At 44.8% G+C, this 14,759-nt stretch overlaps 1 protein-coding gene across 1 annotated transcript in view; it reads left to right on the forward strand.

Moving 5' to 3' along the window:
• Positions 1 to 10,880: 10,880 nt before the first annotated feature.
• The window catches only part of CRTAM (cytotoxic and regulatory T cell molecule), a 30,392-nt gene continuing 26,513 nt past the window's right edge, over positions 10,881 to 14,759 (forward strand). Inside the window, exon 1 of the mRNA XM_002708347.6 lies at positions 10,881 to 11,174. Within this exon, the coding sequence (XP_002708393.3) occupies positions 11,129 to 11,174 (46 nt within the window). The 5' untranslated portion in view covers positions 10,881 to 11,128. The remainder of the gene's footprint in view (positions 11,175 to 14,759) is intronic.

Raw genomic sequence — 14,759 nt, forward strand, 5'->3', positions numbered from 1 at the left:
TGCAATGATAAATAAATTGTTTTGAAAAAAAAAAAAAAAGGATTTTAAAGTAAGCCTGCAATGCAAATCCGTGTCCAGGATGTGCGAGCAGACTTTCACTGACACAGTCGTCTCTTGCCCTGGTGGGGTTGACTCCCGAGGACACGTCACAGCCCCTGCTCGTGTGACGCAGGTCACGCTACGTGTAGCCTTCTGACTGGTTCTGTGCTCTGCCTCATACATTCCCAAGCTCAGCTGCCCTTTTGTGATGCGTGCAAGGGCTGCCTGCACAACCAGAGAAAATGAAATCTGTGTACTTTGGATTTACTGATGCTTAAATCAGCAAAATGCCTTGTGTGGTGTTTGGTTTTCTTTTGAAAGTCGAAGACTTAAAAAAACAATCTCCTCCTATAAAAGAACATTCCATTTTTCCAGAAAAAAAGTAGTGAAATCCACAGGACTTGCTCTTCACCATGAAAAGGTGTCATGGACCACTTGAATTATTGGTTTCCATTGTGTCTGGGGCAATTAAGTAGGTCTGTGTCGCTCCGGAGAACAGCCCCACACGAAGCCCCATTTCCAGTTGCCAGATAGAGCTGGGTTGGAACTTGGTTTAGCTACTGTTTAGAACCCTGAAGCTCATTCCACCTGTAAAATGGGCACCATAATGTTTTTTTGCCAGCATGGCTGTGCCAATCAAATAGGACAATGAATATAAAATTCCTATTACTACACACAATAATACATGACAATAAAAGGATGACAGATTTGGCTACAACCAGGACACAATCTCACATCTAGTCATTCCACTGTCTGGGGAATTTCAAGGGCAAGAAATCAAGATGACCTCATTTATACAGGAGTCACCTTACTCTTCTCCCCATCAGTCACCTGTAATAAGAGGAGGAGGCAAAAGAGAGGGTACTGGATGAGTTCTGTGGTTTGTCTAGGAGTCTGTCCTAATGACAGACATATTCTCAGGGCCAGCACTGTGGTGTAGTGGATAAAGCCACTGCCTGTAATGCCAGCATCCCATATGGGCGCCAGTTCATGTCCCGGTTACTCCACTTCCTATCCAGCTCCCTGATAATCCAGTTGGAAAAGCATTGGAAGATGGCCCAAGTGCTTGGGCTCTTGCCAGCCACATGGGAGACCTGGAAGAAGCTCCTGGCTCTTGGCTTCAGCCTGACCCAGTGCTGGCTGTTGCAGTCATCTGGGGAGTGAACCAGTGGATGAAAGATTCTCTCTGTCTCTTCCTCTCTCTGTGTAACTCTGACTTTCAAAATAAATAAGTAGGGGCCAGCGCTGTGGTGCAGCATGTAAAGCTGCTGGCTGCAGCACCAGCATCCCATATGGGCTCCAGTTCAAGTCCAGCTACTCTTCTTCCTATCCAGCTCTCTGCTAACACAGCTGGGAAAGCAGCAGAAGATGGCTCAAATTCTTGGGCTCCTGTACCCAAATAGGAGATCCAGAAGAAGCTCCTGGCTCTTGGCTTTGGCTTGGGCCAGCCCCAGCCACTGCGGCCATTTGGAGAGTGGACCAGATAGAAGCACCCTCTCTTTCTTTCTCTCTCTGTCTCTCTACCTATGTAACTCTGCTTTTAAGTAAATTAATAAATCTTTTTAAAACTAAATGAATTTTTAAATTCTTTAAAAAGATTCCCATTTGACCCTCACAGCAACTTTACAAGGCAAGGAGATCAGGTGTTATTAACTCATTGTCTGAAAGAAACTGAAATACTGAAGTCATGGATTTATTCGTCATTCTACCATATTTATTGGACATCCTGTCTCTAGCAGGGGGACAGGCTGGAGCCACGGTGACAGAGAAAACAGCTGGGCCTCTGCGCTCATGGAGTAAGGAGACAGACCAAGAGTACTTGCATAGACAAGACAATCATGACTGTGAGAGAAGCCATTTAGGAAATAACGTGGGCACCGCGGCAGAGAGAAACCTCAGGAGGGACAAGAGCGGGGGCTCTTATCTTAGGTAGGATGCTCAGACAGGAGGCCCTGAGCAGATGACCACACGGGAGCTGCTTTCAGTGAATAAGCAAGGGGGTGTCAGGAAGCCAGAGTGATTAGTGATTCAGCATCCCCCAGGTGGAAAGAACCGAGTGGGTTCCAGCAGAGGAGGCCGGAGAACTGACATTAGGCTTGCCAGGAAGTGGAGGGGGTGGGCAGACCCGCGGCCGCGGTGAACACAAGCCCCTCGTGCCTTTGATGCTGGTGCTAGGCACCCTCAATCCTACTCCCCCCCTCCCCAGCCTCTCAGTCTCTTTAGCCGAAAGGTTCTTTGCACATCCATCTCTTACTAAGATTCACTCTCTAAATGGAGGGAGCGGTGCAGCCAGCCCCACAGGATCCATGGTCCCAAGGTTCGTGAGGTCGCTTCTGTCCACTGTAGGTGACACCTTGATGTTGGTCTGATACTGAGGATTTTTCCAGGAAACCCAGGCCCTGAACAAGCAGGAACCACCACCTGAAGCACCGAGGTCCACTTGGCCATCACCCGAATTCCGAGAGAGCCCACAGTGCTAGCCAGCTGTCCCTTTGCTTTTCCAGGCACTCCTCCCCTAGTGTGGCTCCAGACCTGAAGTCTGCGGCTTTATGAAGGCTTTTTGTTTTTCTTAAATATTTATTTATTTATTTGAGAGGCAGAGGCAGAGAGAGAGAGAAAGTCTTCCATCTGCTGGTTCACTCCCCAAATGGCAGCAACAGTTGGAGCTGCGCCGATCCGAAGCCAAGAGCCAGGAGCTTCCTTCAGGTCTCTCACGCGGGTGAGGAGCCCAAGGACTTGGGCCATCTTCTACTGCTTTCCCAGACCATAGCAGAGAGCTGGATCGAAAATGGAGCAGCCGGGACTCAAACCAGTGCCCATATGGGATGCCAGCCCTGCAGGCGGCAGCTTTACTTACTGCGCCACAGCGCTGGGCCCAAAGCCTTATTTCTTCTCCTATTTGCTGCTGGTTCCCAGGCTGCAGCCTCAGAAGTCCAGAAAAACCTCTCCTGGTAGTACCAGCTTTCCTGGTTGGCATCCCATATGGGCGCCGGTTCAAGTCCTGGCTGCTCCACCTCCGATCCAGCTCTCCACCTCCGATCCTGCACCCACATGGAAGACCTGGAAGAAGCTTCTGGTTTCTGGCTTTGGATCGGCGCAGCTCCAGTTGTTGCAGCCAATTGGGGAATGAACCAGTGGATGGAAGACCTGTCTCTCTCTCTCTTTCTTTTTCTTTCTCTCTCTCTCTCCCTCTCCTCTCTCTCTCTCTCTGTAACTCTGACTTTCAAATAAATAAATATTAATAAAACAAAATAGAACTCAGAGGGCTTCCATAGCCTTGGAAACTCATGACTGGAGCATAGGGAGATTACTGATGCCATAGACAGGAGTGTCAATTGGTAAAGTCAACAACAGGAGTCACTGTGCACTTACTCCTCATGTAGGATCTCTATCCTTAATGTGCTGTACATTGAGATTTAATGCTATAACGAGTACTCAAACAATATATTTCACTTTGTGTTTCTATGGGGGTGCAAACTGTTGAAATCCTTACTTAATGCATACTAAACTGATCCTCTGTAAAAAAAAAAAAAAAAAAAAAAAGAAAGAAATTATCAATTCCCAACTTGACTCTCACTGAGATTAAACATGACAATAGGTCTGCTCTGATTTCATCATCATTTAAAAAAATCATCTATTATTTTTCACTTTATGTTTCTGTGTGGGAGCAAACTGTTGAAATCCATACTTAATGTATACTAAGCTGATCTTCTGTATATTAAGATAATCGAAAATGAATCTTGATGTGAATGGAAGGGGAGAGGGAGTGGGAAAGGGGAGGGTTGTGGGTGGGAGGGACGGTATGGGGGGGAAGCCATTGTAATCCATAAGTCGTACTTTGGAAATTTATATGCATTAAATAAAAGTTTAAAAAAAAAATAAAATGTGCTTGATCATCAGAAGACCAAACATGTTCCTGTGAAAAATTAACTTTAAAAAAAAGAAAGCTCTCTGCCTGCCCCTGTCTGTCTAAAAGCAGAACGTAAATGTTCAGAGACATCCACCCTCCCTTTGTCAGCAGGAAGCGCAAGGATTGACATCCAGAGACAACGTAGCCAGAGACAACACAGGCTCTCGGAGATAGCACAGGAGGAATGGGAGTACCAAGCTTTGTGACCAGCCCTTACCTATAATTGTCTCCCCATATATTTGCCACTGAAGCCCCCCAAAATCGCCACCCCTGGAGTCCCAAGTGCCCTTTGCTTTGCCATGTTGCTTCTCTAAAAGGTCATTGATCAGAATTCTAAACTACCTCTAACGGAGAATGACCCCATTAGTCTCTCTCTCTCTCTCCTATGGGAGTCCCAGCTAGGAAGCAAGCAGGGCAGAGGGAACTCCTTTTTGTTTTCCCCATGGAGTTATGAGGCCTCACACCTACAAGGTGGTCAGTAGGCAGGTTTCCGTTCGAAAAGAGACAGAAGGTCGCTCTGTGGCCGCTACAGTCCAGCCTCCTCTTTCCTCTCCACCCCCTGAGCAGCCACAGTCTGCTGCCCTCCCCTTTCTGTACACCCCCGGGGGAACACCCCCAGGGGAATGAGAGAGGAGAAAGGACTGTGCAAACCACAGGCCTTATCACCCCCGGGGCCGCCTCGCAGCATTTCCGCCCAACATTGCGCATAGCCCTGGAGTCCAGTGGGCTTTCAGATATTTGTCAGGGTTTCCAACCAGTTGAATTTCATATCATACCCGCAGGTGAATAAAATATACTCACCATTGCCCCATTTCCTCTTTTTTAATGCTCCGGCAACACTGCAAATCAAGCATCCTTTTAGATTCCATAGCAAAAAAAAAAAAAAAAATAGCATTTACATCTCAAATGGGAATCCACTCATTCACTCACTCCTTGACAGCCTACTTCAAGTGCTGTTATGGGTCCAGTCCCCTGGGAAACAGATGCTGAGCTGGAGATTCGTATATGGAAGTACTCTCAGAGCCAAGAAAGCCGGATCGGATGGAACAAGAAGCAAGATGGGCAGAGAAGGAAGCTGAGCTGCCGTGGTTGCGCCCATGATCTCAGCGGCTCCTGATCCCTTAGGGAGCCCAGGGCAGGAGCCTTTCCCTCCAGAGCTGCTCTACACTGAGGCAGGGGGGGATGGACTTTTACACAGCCGCCATGGCTGTCCCACGGGGAAAGTGGTCTTGGAGTGAGCTGATTCTCTTCCACTGATGGCAGCTTCCAGGCAAGGATCCAGTAGACATGTCCTGTCCTTGCAGATGCTGGGAGAGTCAGTGGCTTGATGCTGAAGGGGGAACCTGGACAGTGCACCCGAATATCCACGTTGAGTGCCGCTGAAGAGCGAGCACTTAAATGAACCACCCCTACTAACCCTGGTCTTTTCTCTGAGTTAAAGTATCATAAAAATAAATGTGTAAGGCAGGCATTTGGTTTAGCAATTAGGCCAGGGGTTAGGATGCCCACATCCCATATCTGAGTGCTTTGATTCGATGTCTACCTATAGCTCCTGATTCCCGCTTCCTGCTTAGGGAGACCTCTGTAGGAATGGTTCATGTAGTTAGGTTCTTGCCACACACATAGGAGACCTGGATTGGGTTCACGGCTCCCAGCTTCAACTTGACCCAGCTCCAGCGGTTGCAGGCATTTGGGAAGTGAATCAACAGATGTGACCTCTCTCTCTCTCTCTCTGACTCTGTCTTTCAGAATAAATAAATAAATAAATTTAAAAAAATTAAAAGAAGATAAGGGAACATACCAAATTCCATTTATTAAAGTTCCTCTACATTCTATTTATTTATTTATCTTAAAATATTTATGTATTTAGGGAACCAGCGCTGTGGCGCAGCAGGTTAACGCCCTGGCCTGAGGTGCCAGCATCCCATATGGGCGCTGGTTTGAGTCCCAGCTGCCCCTCTTCCAGTGCAGCTCTCTGCTGTGGCCTGGGAAAGCAGCAGCAGATGGCGCAAGTGCTTGGGCCCCTGCACCCATGTGGGAGACCTGGAAGAAGCTCTTGGCTCCTGGCTTCAGATCGGCATAGCTCCGGTCGATGCAGCCATCTGGGGAATAAACCATCGGATGGAAGACCCCTCTCTCTGCCTCTCCTTTCTCTGTGTAACCTTGCCTTTCAAATAAATAAATACATCTTAAAAAAAGATTTATTTATTTATTTGAAAGGCAGAGCTACAGAGAAACAGAGGCAGAGAGAGGTCTTCCATCTGCTGGTTCACTCCCCAAATGGCCACAATGGCCAAATTTGGCCCAATCTGAAGCCAGGAGCCAGGAGCTTCTTCTGAGTCTCCCACAGGTACAGGGCCCAAGGACTTGGGCCATCTTCCACTGCTTTCCCAGGCCATAGCAGAGAGCTGGATCAGAAGTGAGTGACTGGGACTTGAACCAGCGCTCCATGGGGTGCCAGCATTGTAGGCAGAGGCTTTATGCACTATGCCACAGTGCCAGCCCCTCTACATTCAGTTTAAATAAGCAACGACTAAAAACCATGCTATGGAAAACAAGCCCATCTACAAGTTAACTGCAAACTGAAGAATGCTCATGTAATAAATCACTACTGTGCAACAGAGAGGAATGACCTCTTGTCACATCTCTCTATCACCCAGGAATCTCAAGATGATTATGCCAAGTGAAGGAAGTGAAACCCTTGTTTGATCCCACTCACCAGAAACCCTAAACCCTGAAGGAAAAGCAGACCAGAGGGTGCCCCAGGGTGGGAGAGAGGATTGTAACAAGCAGGGAGAAAATCAGGGGATGATGGGTGCTGTCTTGGTTCACTCGGGTTGCTTGTACCTTAGACAGGGGAGTTTACAAATAGCAGAATTTAATGCTCATGGTTCTGGAGGTTAAGCCCAAGGTCAAGGTGCTGGCAGATTTGGGCCTGGTGAGAGCCTGTTCCTCACAGATGGGTGTTTTCTCTGCATCCTCACGTGGCTGAAAGCATGGGGCTGACCAGACCTCTTGGCTACTTTTGTAAGAAGAGCTCTCCTGGCCGGTGCCATGCCTCAATAGGCTAATCCTCCGCCTGTGGCACTGGCACCCCGGGTTCTAGTCCCGGTCGGAGCACTGGACTCTGTCCCGGTTGCTCCTCTTCCAGTCCAGCTCTCTGCTGTGGCCTGGGAAGGCAGTGGAGTATGGCCCATAGTGCTTGGGCCCTGCACCCACATGGGAGACCAGGAGAAGCACCTGGCTCCTGGCTTCGGATCTGCGCGGTGCACTGGCTGCAGTGGCCATTGGAGGGTGGACCAACAGAAAAAGGAAGACCTTTCTCTCTGTCTCTCTCTCTCTCTCTCTCGCTGTCCACTCTGCCTGTCAAAAAAAAAAAAAAAAACTCTCCTGGCCTCAGGCCCTCCCAAAGAGCTGCCTCCTCGTAGTGTCCCATTGGGGATCAAGTCCAATGAAGCACGAATCTGGGACGAACACAGACTTCAGAGCACAGCAGATATGCTCACTATCTTGATGGTGCACACATGCATCAAAATTTGTCAAATTATACACTTTAATAAGTATGTACAGTTCATTAGGTCAGTAATAACTCCATAAAGATATTTTAAAATCAACCCTACCATGAACAGGTCTGTGTCCGGCCTTGGAAATAACAAATAGGAAACGAATTCTGTTGTTGGTAAACTCAGAATCTAGCAAGAGAGACAGATGGATAGCAAGTTAAATACAATACAAATCAGAAGAAAAATTTGTAAGAGAGATAAGGAAACTATTACGGGAGCAAAGAAGAACCGAAAATTGATTTTTCTGGGAGACTGAAGGTTAGTAACAGCTAAGTCTTCATAATGCATACTGTATGCCAGGCACTAATTACATTAACTCTTTTTACAAAATATTTATTTATTTATTTGAAAGTCAGTTATACAGAGAGAGGAGAGGCAGAGAGAGAGGTCTTCCACCTGCTGGATCAGAAATGGAGCAGCTGGGATTTGAACCGGTGCCCATATGGGATGCTGGCACTACAAGTGGCAGCCCAACCCACTCTGCTACAGTGCCAGCCCCTATGTTAACTCTTAAAACTCTTACAAATACCACACAAGTAGGTGCTGTCGTTATACCCATTTCACAGGTGAGGAAACTGAGGCTTTGAATGCAGGACTGGTTCTGGAGTCTTTGCTCCTCATCCTTAGGTTCCACGTCTCTCTGAGAAAAAGCTACATTTGATCTGGGCCTTGGAAGAAGACTAGAAATGCCCATTTTAGATGGAAAGAGCTGTGAAAACTATAATTATGAAATTGTCTCATATGCTTGACATATGGCAAGCAAGCAATCTTCTCAGGGTGTTTGTTTTTAAAGGCAGAGTTACAGAGAGATAGAAGAGAGAGAGAGAGAGAGAGAGAGAGAGATCTTCCATCCTCCGGTTCACTCCCCAAATGGCCGCAACAACCTGGACTGAGCCAGGGCAAAGCCAGGAGCCAGGAGCTTCCTCTGGGTCTCCCATGCAGGTGCAGGGGCCCAAAGCGCCCATGTGGGATGGCAGTGCTTTAGTCTGGGGCTTTAAGCCTCTGAACCATAGCGCTGGCCCAGCTTGGGTGTATTTGAGGAGGAGTAGAAAAGGAGACTGAAAAAGTGCTTGGGGGCAGGTGTGAATGGCCTTGAAGGAGCTGCTGGAGTTTGGACTTCAGGAAAAAGGGAATCCCTGTAAGTTTTTGAGCAGAAGGAAAACAAAATCAAGTGTGTGTCTTAGTAGGAGAATGAAATGGAAAGCAATCACCTGGCTGTTTCCAGCTAAGTCAACACCTGGTGAATTTCACGGGCACCAACTCGCAGACAGAAGGCCCTTTGATTCCCAGGTGTTGCACCAGCACCCCATGCAATCAGCAGATGTGGGGAACAGACCACACGGTAAATGTAGGTTGATTCTCTGGTCATCGGAGACCTGTATACCTTCTGCTATTCCCACCTGTGTTTCTATGCATTCTAATACACTTACAAGATTACAGGAAACAACTGGAAAAGTGATAGGCAAGATGGCCCTTCTCCGGACCCCTAGCAGAATTTAATTTGAAACTGGTCCACTGGCTTGCAGTGAGAAGTGCCAGGAGGACCCCTTTACTTTTGTTTCTGTAGAAGTGATTTCTTTTCACTTCCTTATACATTGGGGTTAGATAATAAGCTCAAGATCTGGAAAATCTACCGGTTCTTATGCATAGACTCATTGCCGACTCCTGGAAATAAATTGCCATCCTCCCAAGCCTTGACGGGCGGTGTCAGAAAATCCTACAGACAATAGCATTCTTCTCGTGGAAATGTAAGATATTATTAAGTAGCCATGGACAACCCACACCCTCTACAGGAGGCTGAAGGAGATATCACCCTCACTTTCCTGTGGTGTTATCAAGGGAGCAGGAGACAAGGCGCAACAATAAAACATCACCCCAAAATAAGGAGAAGACATTCGCAAGAAAGCCATAGCTTCTACACCCAAGGAGGCTTAACTATAAAAACTGGAAGTGTCTGGAGGGAACCCCATGGATAAAAAAATAAATATATTTAATTACCACTTAATTAAATTATATTGTAATTTACCTAATTGTTTGCAGTTTAATTACTGATTTAAATTATACATATGACAGCAATTATAGTATATATCATATATATAATAGGGACCAGAATTGTGACACAACTGGTAAAATTGACACCTGCAACACCGGCATCCCATATGGGCACTACTTTCTGTCTCACCTGCTAATGGACTGGGAAAGCAGCAGAAGATGGCCCAAAATGAAGCTATTGGCTCCTGGCTTTGGCCTGATCTAACGCCAGCCACTGCAGCCATCTGGGGAGTAAACCAGCAGATGGAAGACCTCTCTCTCTCTCTCTCTCTCTCTCTCTCTCTCTCTCTTCTCTCCTTCTCTCCCTGTAACTCTGACTTTCAAATAAATAAATCTTTTAAAATATACATATAAAATAGTAATTATGTTATATAATAGTAATTATGTATACTACCATGATTATATAGAATTATTGATTTCTCAGGGGCCGGCATGTGGCTCACTTGGTTAATCCTCCGCCTGTGGTGCCAGCATCCCATATGGGTGCCGGGTTCTAGTCCCAGTTGCTCCTCTTCCAGTCCACCTCTCTGCTGTGGCCCAGGAAGGCAGTGGAGGATGGCCCAAGTGCTTGGGCCCCTGCACCCGCATTGGAGACCAGGAAGAAGCACCTGGCTCCTGGCTTCGGATCAGTGCAGCGCTGGCCATAGCAGCCATTTGCGGGGTGAACCAATGGAAGGAAGACCTTTCTGTCTGTCTCTGTCTCTCTCTCTTTCTAACTCTACCTGTCAAAAAAAAAAAAAAGAATTATTGATTTCTCTATATAGATATCAAAGACAAAAGCCTTAACTTGTAGTCTCAGTTCATCTGACTTACTATGTCACTTCAGGCAAATTCTTTAATTCTTTATTTTTTTTTAAAAAAAATTATTTATTTATTTATTTGAAAGGCAGAGTTCCAGAGAGGCAGAGGCAGAGAGAGAGAAAGAGGTCTTCCATCCACTGGTTCACTCCCAAATGGCCACAACGGCTAGAGCTGTGCCAATCCAAAGCCAGGAGCCAGGAGGAGCTGGCCAGTGTGGCCACCTGGGAGTAAACCAGGGCATGTAAGAGCTCTCTCTCCCTCTCTCCCTCTCTCTCTCTCTCTCTCTCTCTCTATCTCTCTGTCTCTGTGCCTCTGACTCAAATAAATAAATACATCTTTAAAATATATATAAATGAATATTCACAAGGATTGAGCAAAAATCATCTAAATAATCTAGTAAACTAGAAAAGTAAAAGGTTGACATCACCACACAGGGATGTTTTATGATCTCTCCCACTCTTTCTCACCCAAAACCTCACAACTGGTTGACCTACCAGTACTGCCCACTTGTGGTAGAACAAATTTTGTCACCAACACACAACTCACACCTCTATAATCATGGTGACATACGTAGTCTCCAAAATGTTCCGCCAGGAAGTGTTTTGGGGGTAGTTAACTAAAAGGGGGCTCCCAGAGCAGCTGGGGAGTTGGTACACGTGAGGTCACAGAGCCACCGCCTCCCCTCTTCAAAAGAAACTGCTCCTCTCCACTGATTTCAGAATCCAGAGGAAGTGGACAGAGTGTCACAGCAGCACAGCACAGTATGTGGTGGAGGGTGGTGAGCTTGCTGTCCTGGCTCCCCGTGCAAGGTAAGCACTCAGAGCAAATCTTTTCGTTGCTCAGGTAACTTAACGTTTTGCCCAAGGTGTCTGTAATTCAAGCAACTGCGCTCATGGAGGACCTGCTATGGAAGACAACCCAGGTAACTTTGCTAATAACTTGTAGCCACAGCACAATCACACATCTAAGGGATGGTACCGATTTATTTAATCTCTTGTTCAGTTGCTAAAGGATACAGAAGGATCACTGTAGTGTGTGTCTCTGTGGGATCCGGGTTATGGAAAAGTACAGTTTATTCATCTTTGAAGGTTATATCAGTTGACAGACATCAGCTTTAGATGTTAAAACTTCCTTGTCGTATAAGTATTAGCCTAGTAATTCAGTTCCTTAAAATGAAGATGGTAACAATGTTTGATCTGCCTGGATTTCTGTAAGCATCAACTGTCTATGTAAAAGCACTCTATTTAGTTCAGAGATATTTGTGAGTCCAAGGGAAACTATGCTTATTTTAAAGAAGTAGTATACCTTATACTTTGCTATGATTTTATCTCTGACATTTATTCAAATATTACATTTTGAAAATTAAAGAAAGACACAGTTCCCATGTTAGCTCAGGTAGAGTTGTTACTATCTGGGACAAGGGACAAGGTAGTAACCTTGGGACAAGGATGCAGGAAGCAGACCCCAGAGTCCCTAAGTGCCCGATTACAGCTTGTACCAGACTCCAGCAAGAACAACCGCTCAGAAACCCACTGCTGACCTCTTTGTGAGTATGTCTGTTCCCTCGTATCGAATCTGTGGTTCTGTTCCATGAACCACACTCCTTCTTCCAAATTTGTGTTCACTGCAGAATGGCATCTAAAGGAGCTATTTTACAAGACTCGATTGTCTAGTCTTTGCAGCACTTCAATTTCTTATTTTACACACTTCAATTAGTGCCTTCGTTTTTGGTCCCCAGTCCCTGAGGCACTTAACAAGGATTCAATTTTGGTAATGAATAATATTAGTTTCTCCAATGAGTGGCTTAGAGAATAGCTAATACATTCAGAAAGAGTGCATTTAGACATCTAAAATGACAATGGTCTCGATTACGCCAAAGTTTAGAGTTTTAAACGGGCCTTAATTTTTATTTCAAGTCATTTTTATTTCTAGTCATTGCCTCATAGAAAAATATCTCATAAAAGTAAGTTTATAACAGCAAAAGTCAGGTTTTATGCTAAACCTAAAGCAAGTCTTCTAGAACATAAATTACTCAAATACTATTTATATAAACTGGGATTACTGTGTCATGCACAATACCAGGTACTTTGTGTGAGTTACAGTTAATTCTAACAAAATTACTGAGGCAGGATTGATACCCCCAATTAACAGATGAGAAAACTGAAGTTAAAAGATGTTACATAATCTGACCAACTTTGAACAACTAGAATGGATCAAAAACTTCAGCCTATACAGCACACGGCAGAAGTGTTATCTCCCAATATTTATTAACATTGGAGTGTGTGTGTATGGGGTTGTTTTCAAAAATGAGTTTCTTGATGCGGATCAAAAGTTTGAAAACCACCAGCTGATATTGTGTGGGAGATTCAATATTGAAAAATCCAATTTCAAAACCAATCCAAGGAGCCACCCAGAGGGCACCCACCCTCAATCGCTGACTGTACTCTAAACCTGTCCAGGCCCATCAGAGCCCCTAGGAGAGAAGGAGCTGACCATGCTGCTTTCTCATCAATAAAAAGGCAGCACATCATCAGTTTTGGCAGAATGCAAAATGGTTATTCACTTTAGCAAATTAAATTACAGAGAAATCACTGTGACTGCTTCAGCTCTGCAGCTCCAGGGACTGCCAAGTATTTGCACACACACAAACCATAACCTTGAAGCCTGCTCTCTTGCCAAGGCTAGTCTTGGAATAAATAGTTCCTGAAATGGGTAAAACACAATAAAAAGAAAAATTTTTCAAAATGCATTCCATTTACCTAGACTGTGGATAATGGAAATGTCAAATCCACCAAATGTTAAACTGTCCATCTTGGTTATTTAGCGAAGAGCAGGATACAGAAAACACAAAGGAAAATTGAAAACTGAGTAGTTCTTTCAATCATTCTGACCAGGACAAAATCATGTTGTTGAGATAGCTTCTTTGAGTCTATGGAGGGCTAGAAATAATTTGATTTTGACAAATATGATTTATTTTCACACATGTAAGTTTTTTCTATTGGTTCTATCTAAAAATAATGAAAATCATTTTTGTAATGGTCCATAGTGAAAGTGAGTTTTGCTTCATACCACATAATGGTATGTAAATAGGACTCTGGTTCAAGAATTAGCTTTTTGTGTGTCTCTGGTTTTAATTTAGCTCTAGTCTTTATTATTTGATGTAAAAATTACAGAGGAAAGTTAGCAACCTGCTAAAATGTTTATCCCTGAATATATACCTTTATTCATTTTTCATCCGTTAATTCAACCAATACCTCAAATTTTACTTTGAGCTATGTCCTGGGAATATAAAATGAATGAACAGCCAACAACGTTTCCATGAGGAATTTGTAATCTATCCATTGAGATGCACCTGTGACCACATAATTAAAAAGCGAGTACTAAGTGCTAGTTACAGATGTATATTCAAAGGCTTTGGGAATCTAAGGGGGACAGTAAGTCATCATGGGGATGCTGAGGCCAGGTTGGAATTTTTCCTAAGTAGGATAATTTGAGTTGAGTTTTCAAGTTGAGTCTTGAAGGAGTTAAGAAAGGCCATGTAGAGCAAGAGAGCAGCATGGACAAAAGGCAAAGTAGCTCCCGGAGCCTGGAACTTTCTAGAAATATAAGTGGTCATTTGTACCGAGTATCTGGAAGGGAGCATCAGCAGATGGCACTGGAGAGGGTGAGTCCAGTCACCTGGAGTTTTGGCCTGATTCCTACAGTTAATGAGAGCTGTAAAAAATATTTTAATGAAGGGAAAGGTATGCTCAAATTCATGCTTTTAAAACGTAATCCTAAAAGCAGATGCAGATAATGAATTAGAGGGATGAGAGACTAAAAGGGAGTTATTACAATGGCTCAGGAAAGAAATGATGGAGGCCTCAACTGAGGCAGCAATAGTATTGGAAGAAGAGGAATAAGTTGAGAAAAGAGACATCTTGGAGAGAAAAGAGGCTTGGGCACCTGTCTAGCATCTGTTATTCAGTGGTTGATGATAACATTAATGAATATAAAAACCATCAGAATGGGGCACGTGACATACCTGTATTAGACATGGATGAAACTCAGAGGGCAGTAGAGATAAGGAGTTCCAGACGGACATGCTGAGTTTTGCGGCCCTGCAAGACTGTCTTTGCTTTGGTTTTACATTTATTGCATGCAATAATGGGCTATTAAGTCACAGAATTTTTTTTCCAGTCTACTATGATTACCTGTAGTAAAGACTGCACACAGCAACACCCCAAATCTTAGACTGGGGACTCTTAAGAACTACACTGGTTTTATCCATGTGTGTTTTAGTGGGTGGCTGTGGCTGTTGCTTGTCTGTTAGCTTGAGAGTTAACCACCTGTGCCTTAGCATGAAACCATCCACTGATAGGATAATTAGTTTACAGGATTTGTGATGGAACGTG

The sequence above is a fragment of the Oryctolagus cuniculus genome, chromosome 1 (genome assembly GCF_051225735.1).
Source record: "Oryctolagus cuniculus isolate XC-2025 breed Fujian yellow rabbit chromosome 1, ASM5122573v1, whole genome shotgun sequence".
In the NCBI taxonomy this organism is placed as follows: domain Eukaryota; kingdom Metazoa; phylum Chordata; class Mammalia; order Lagomorpha; family Leporidae; genus Oryctolagus; species Oryctolagus cuniculus.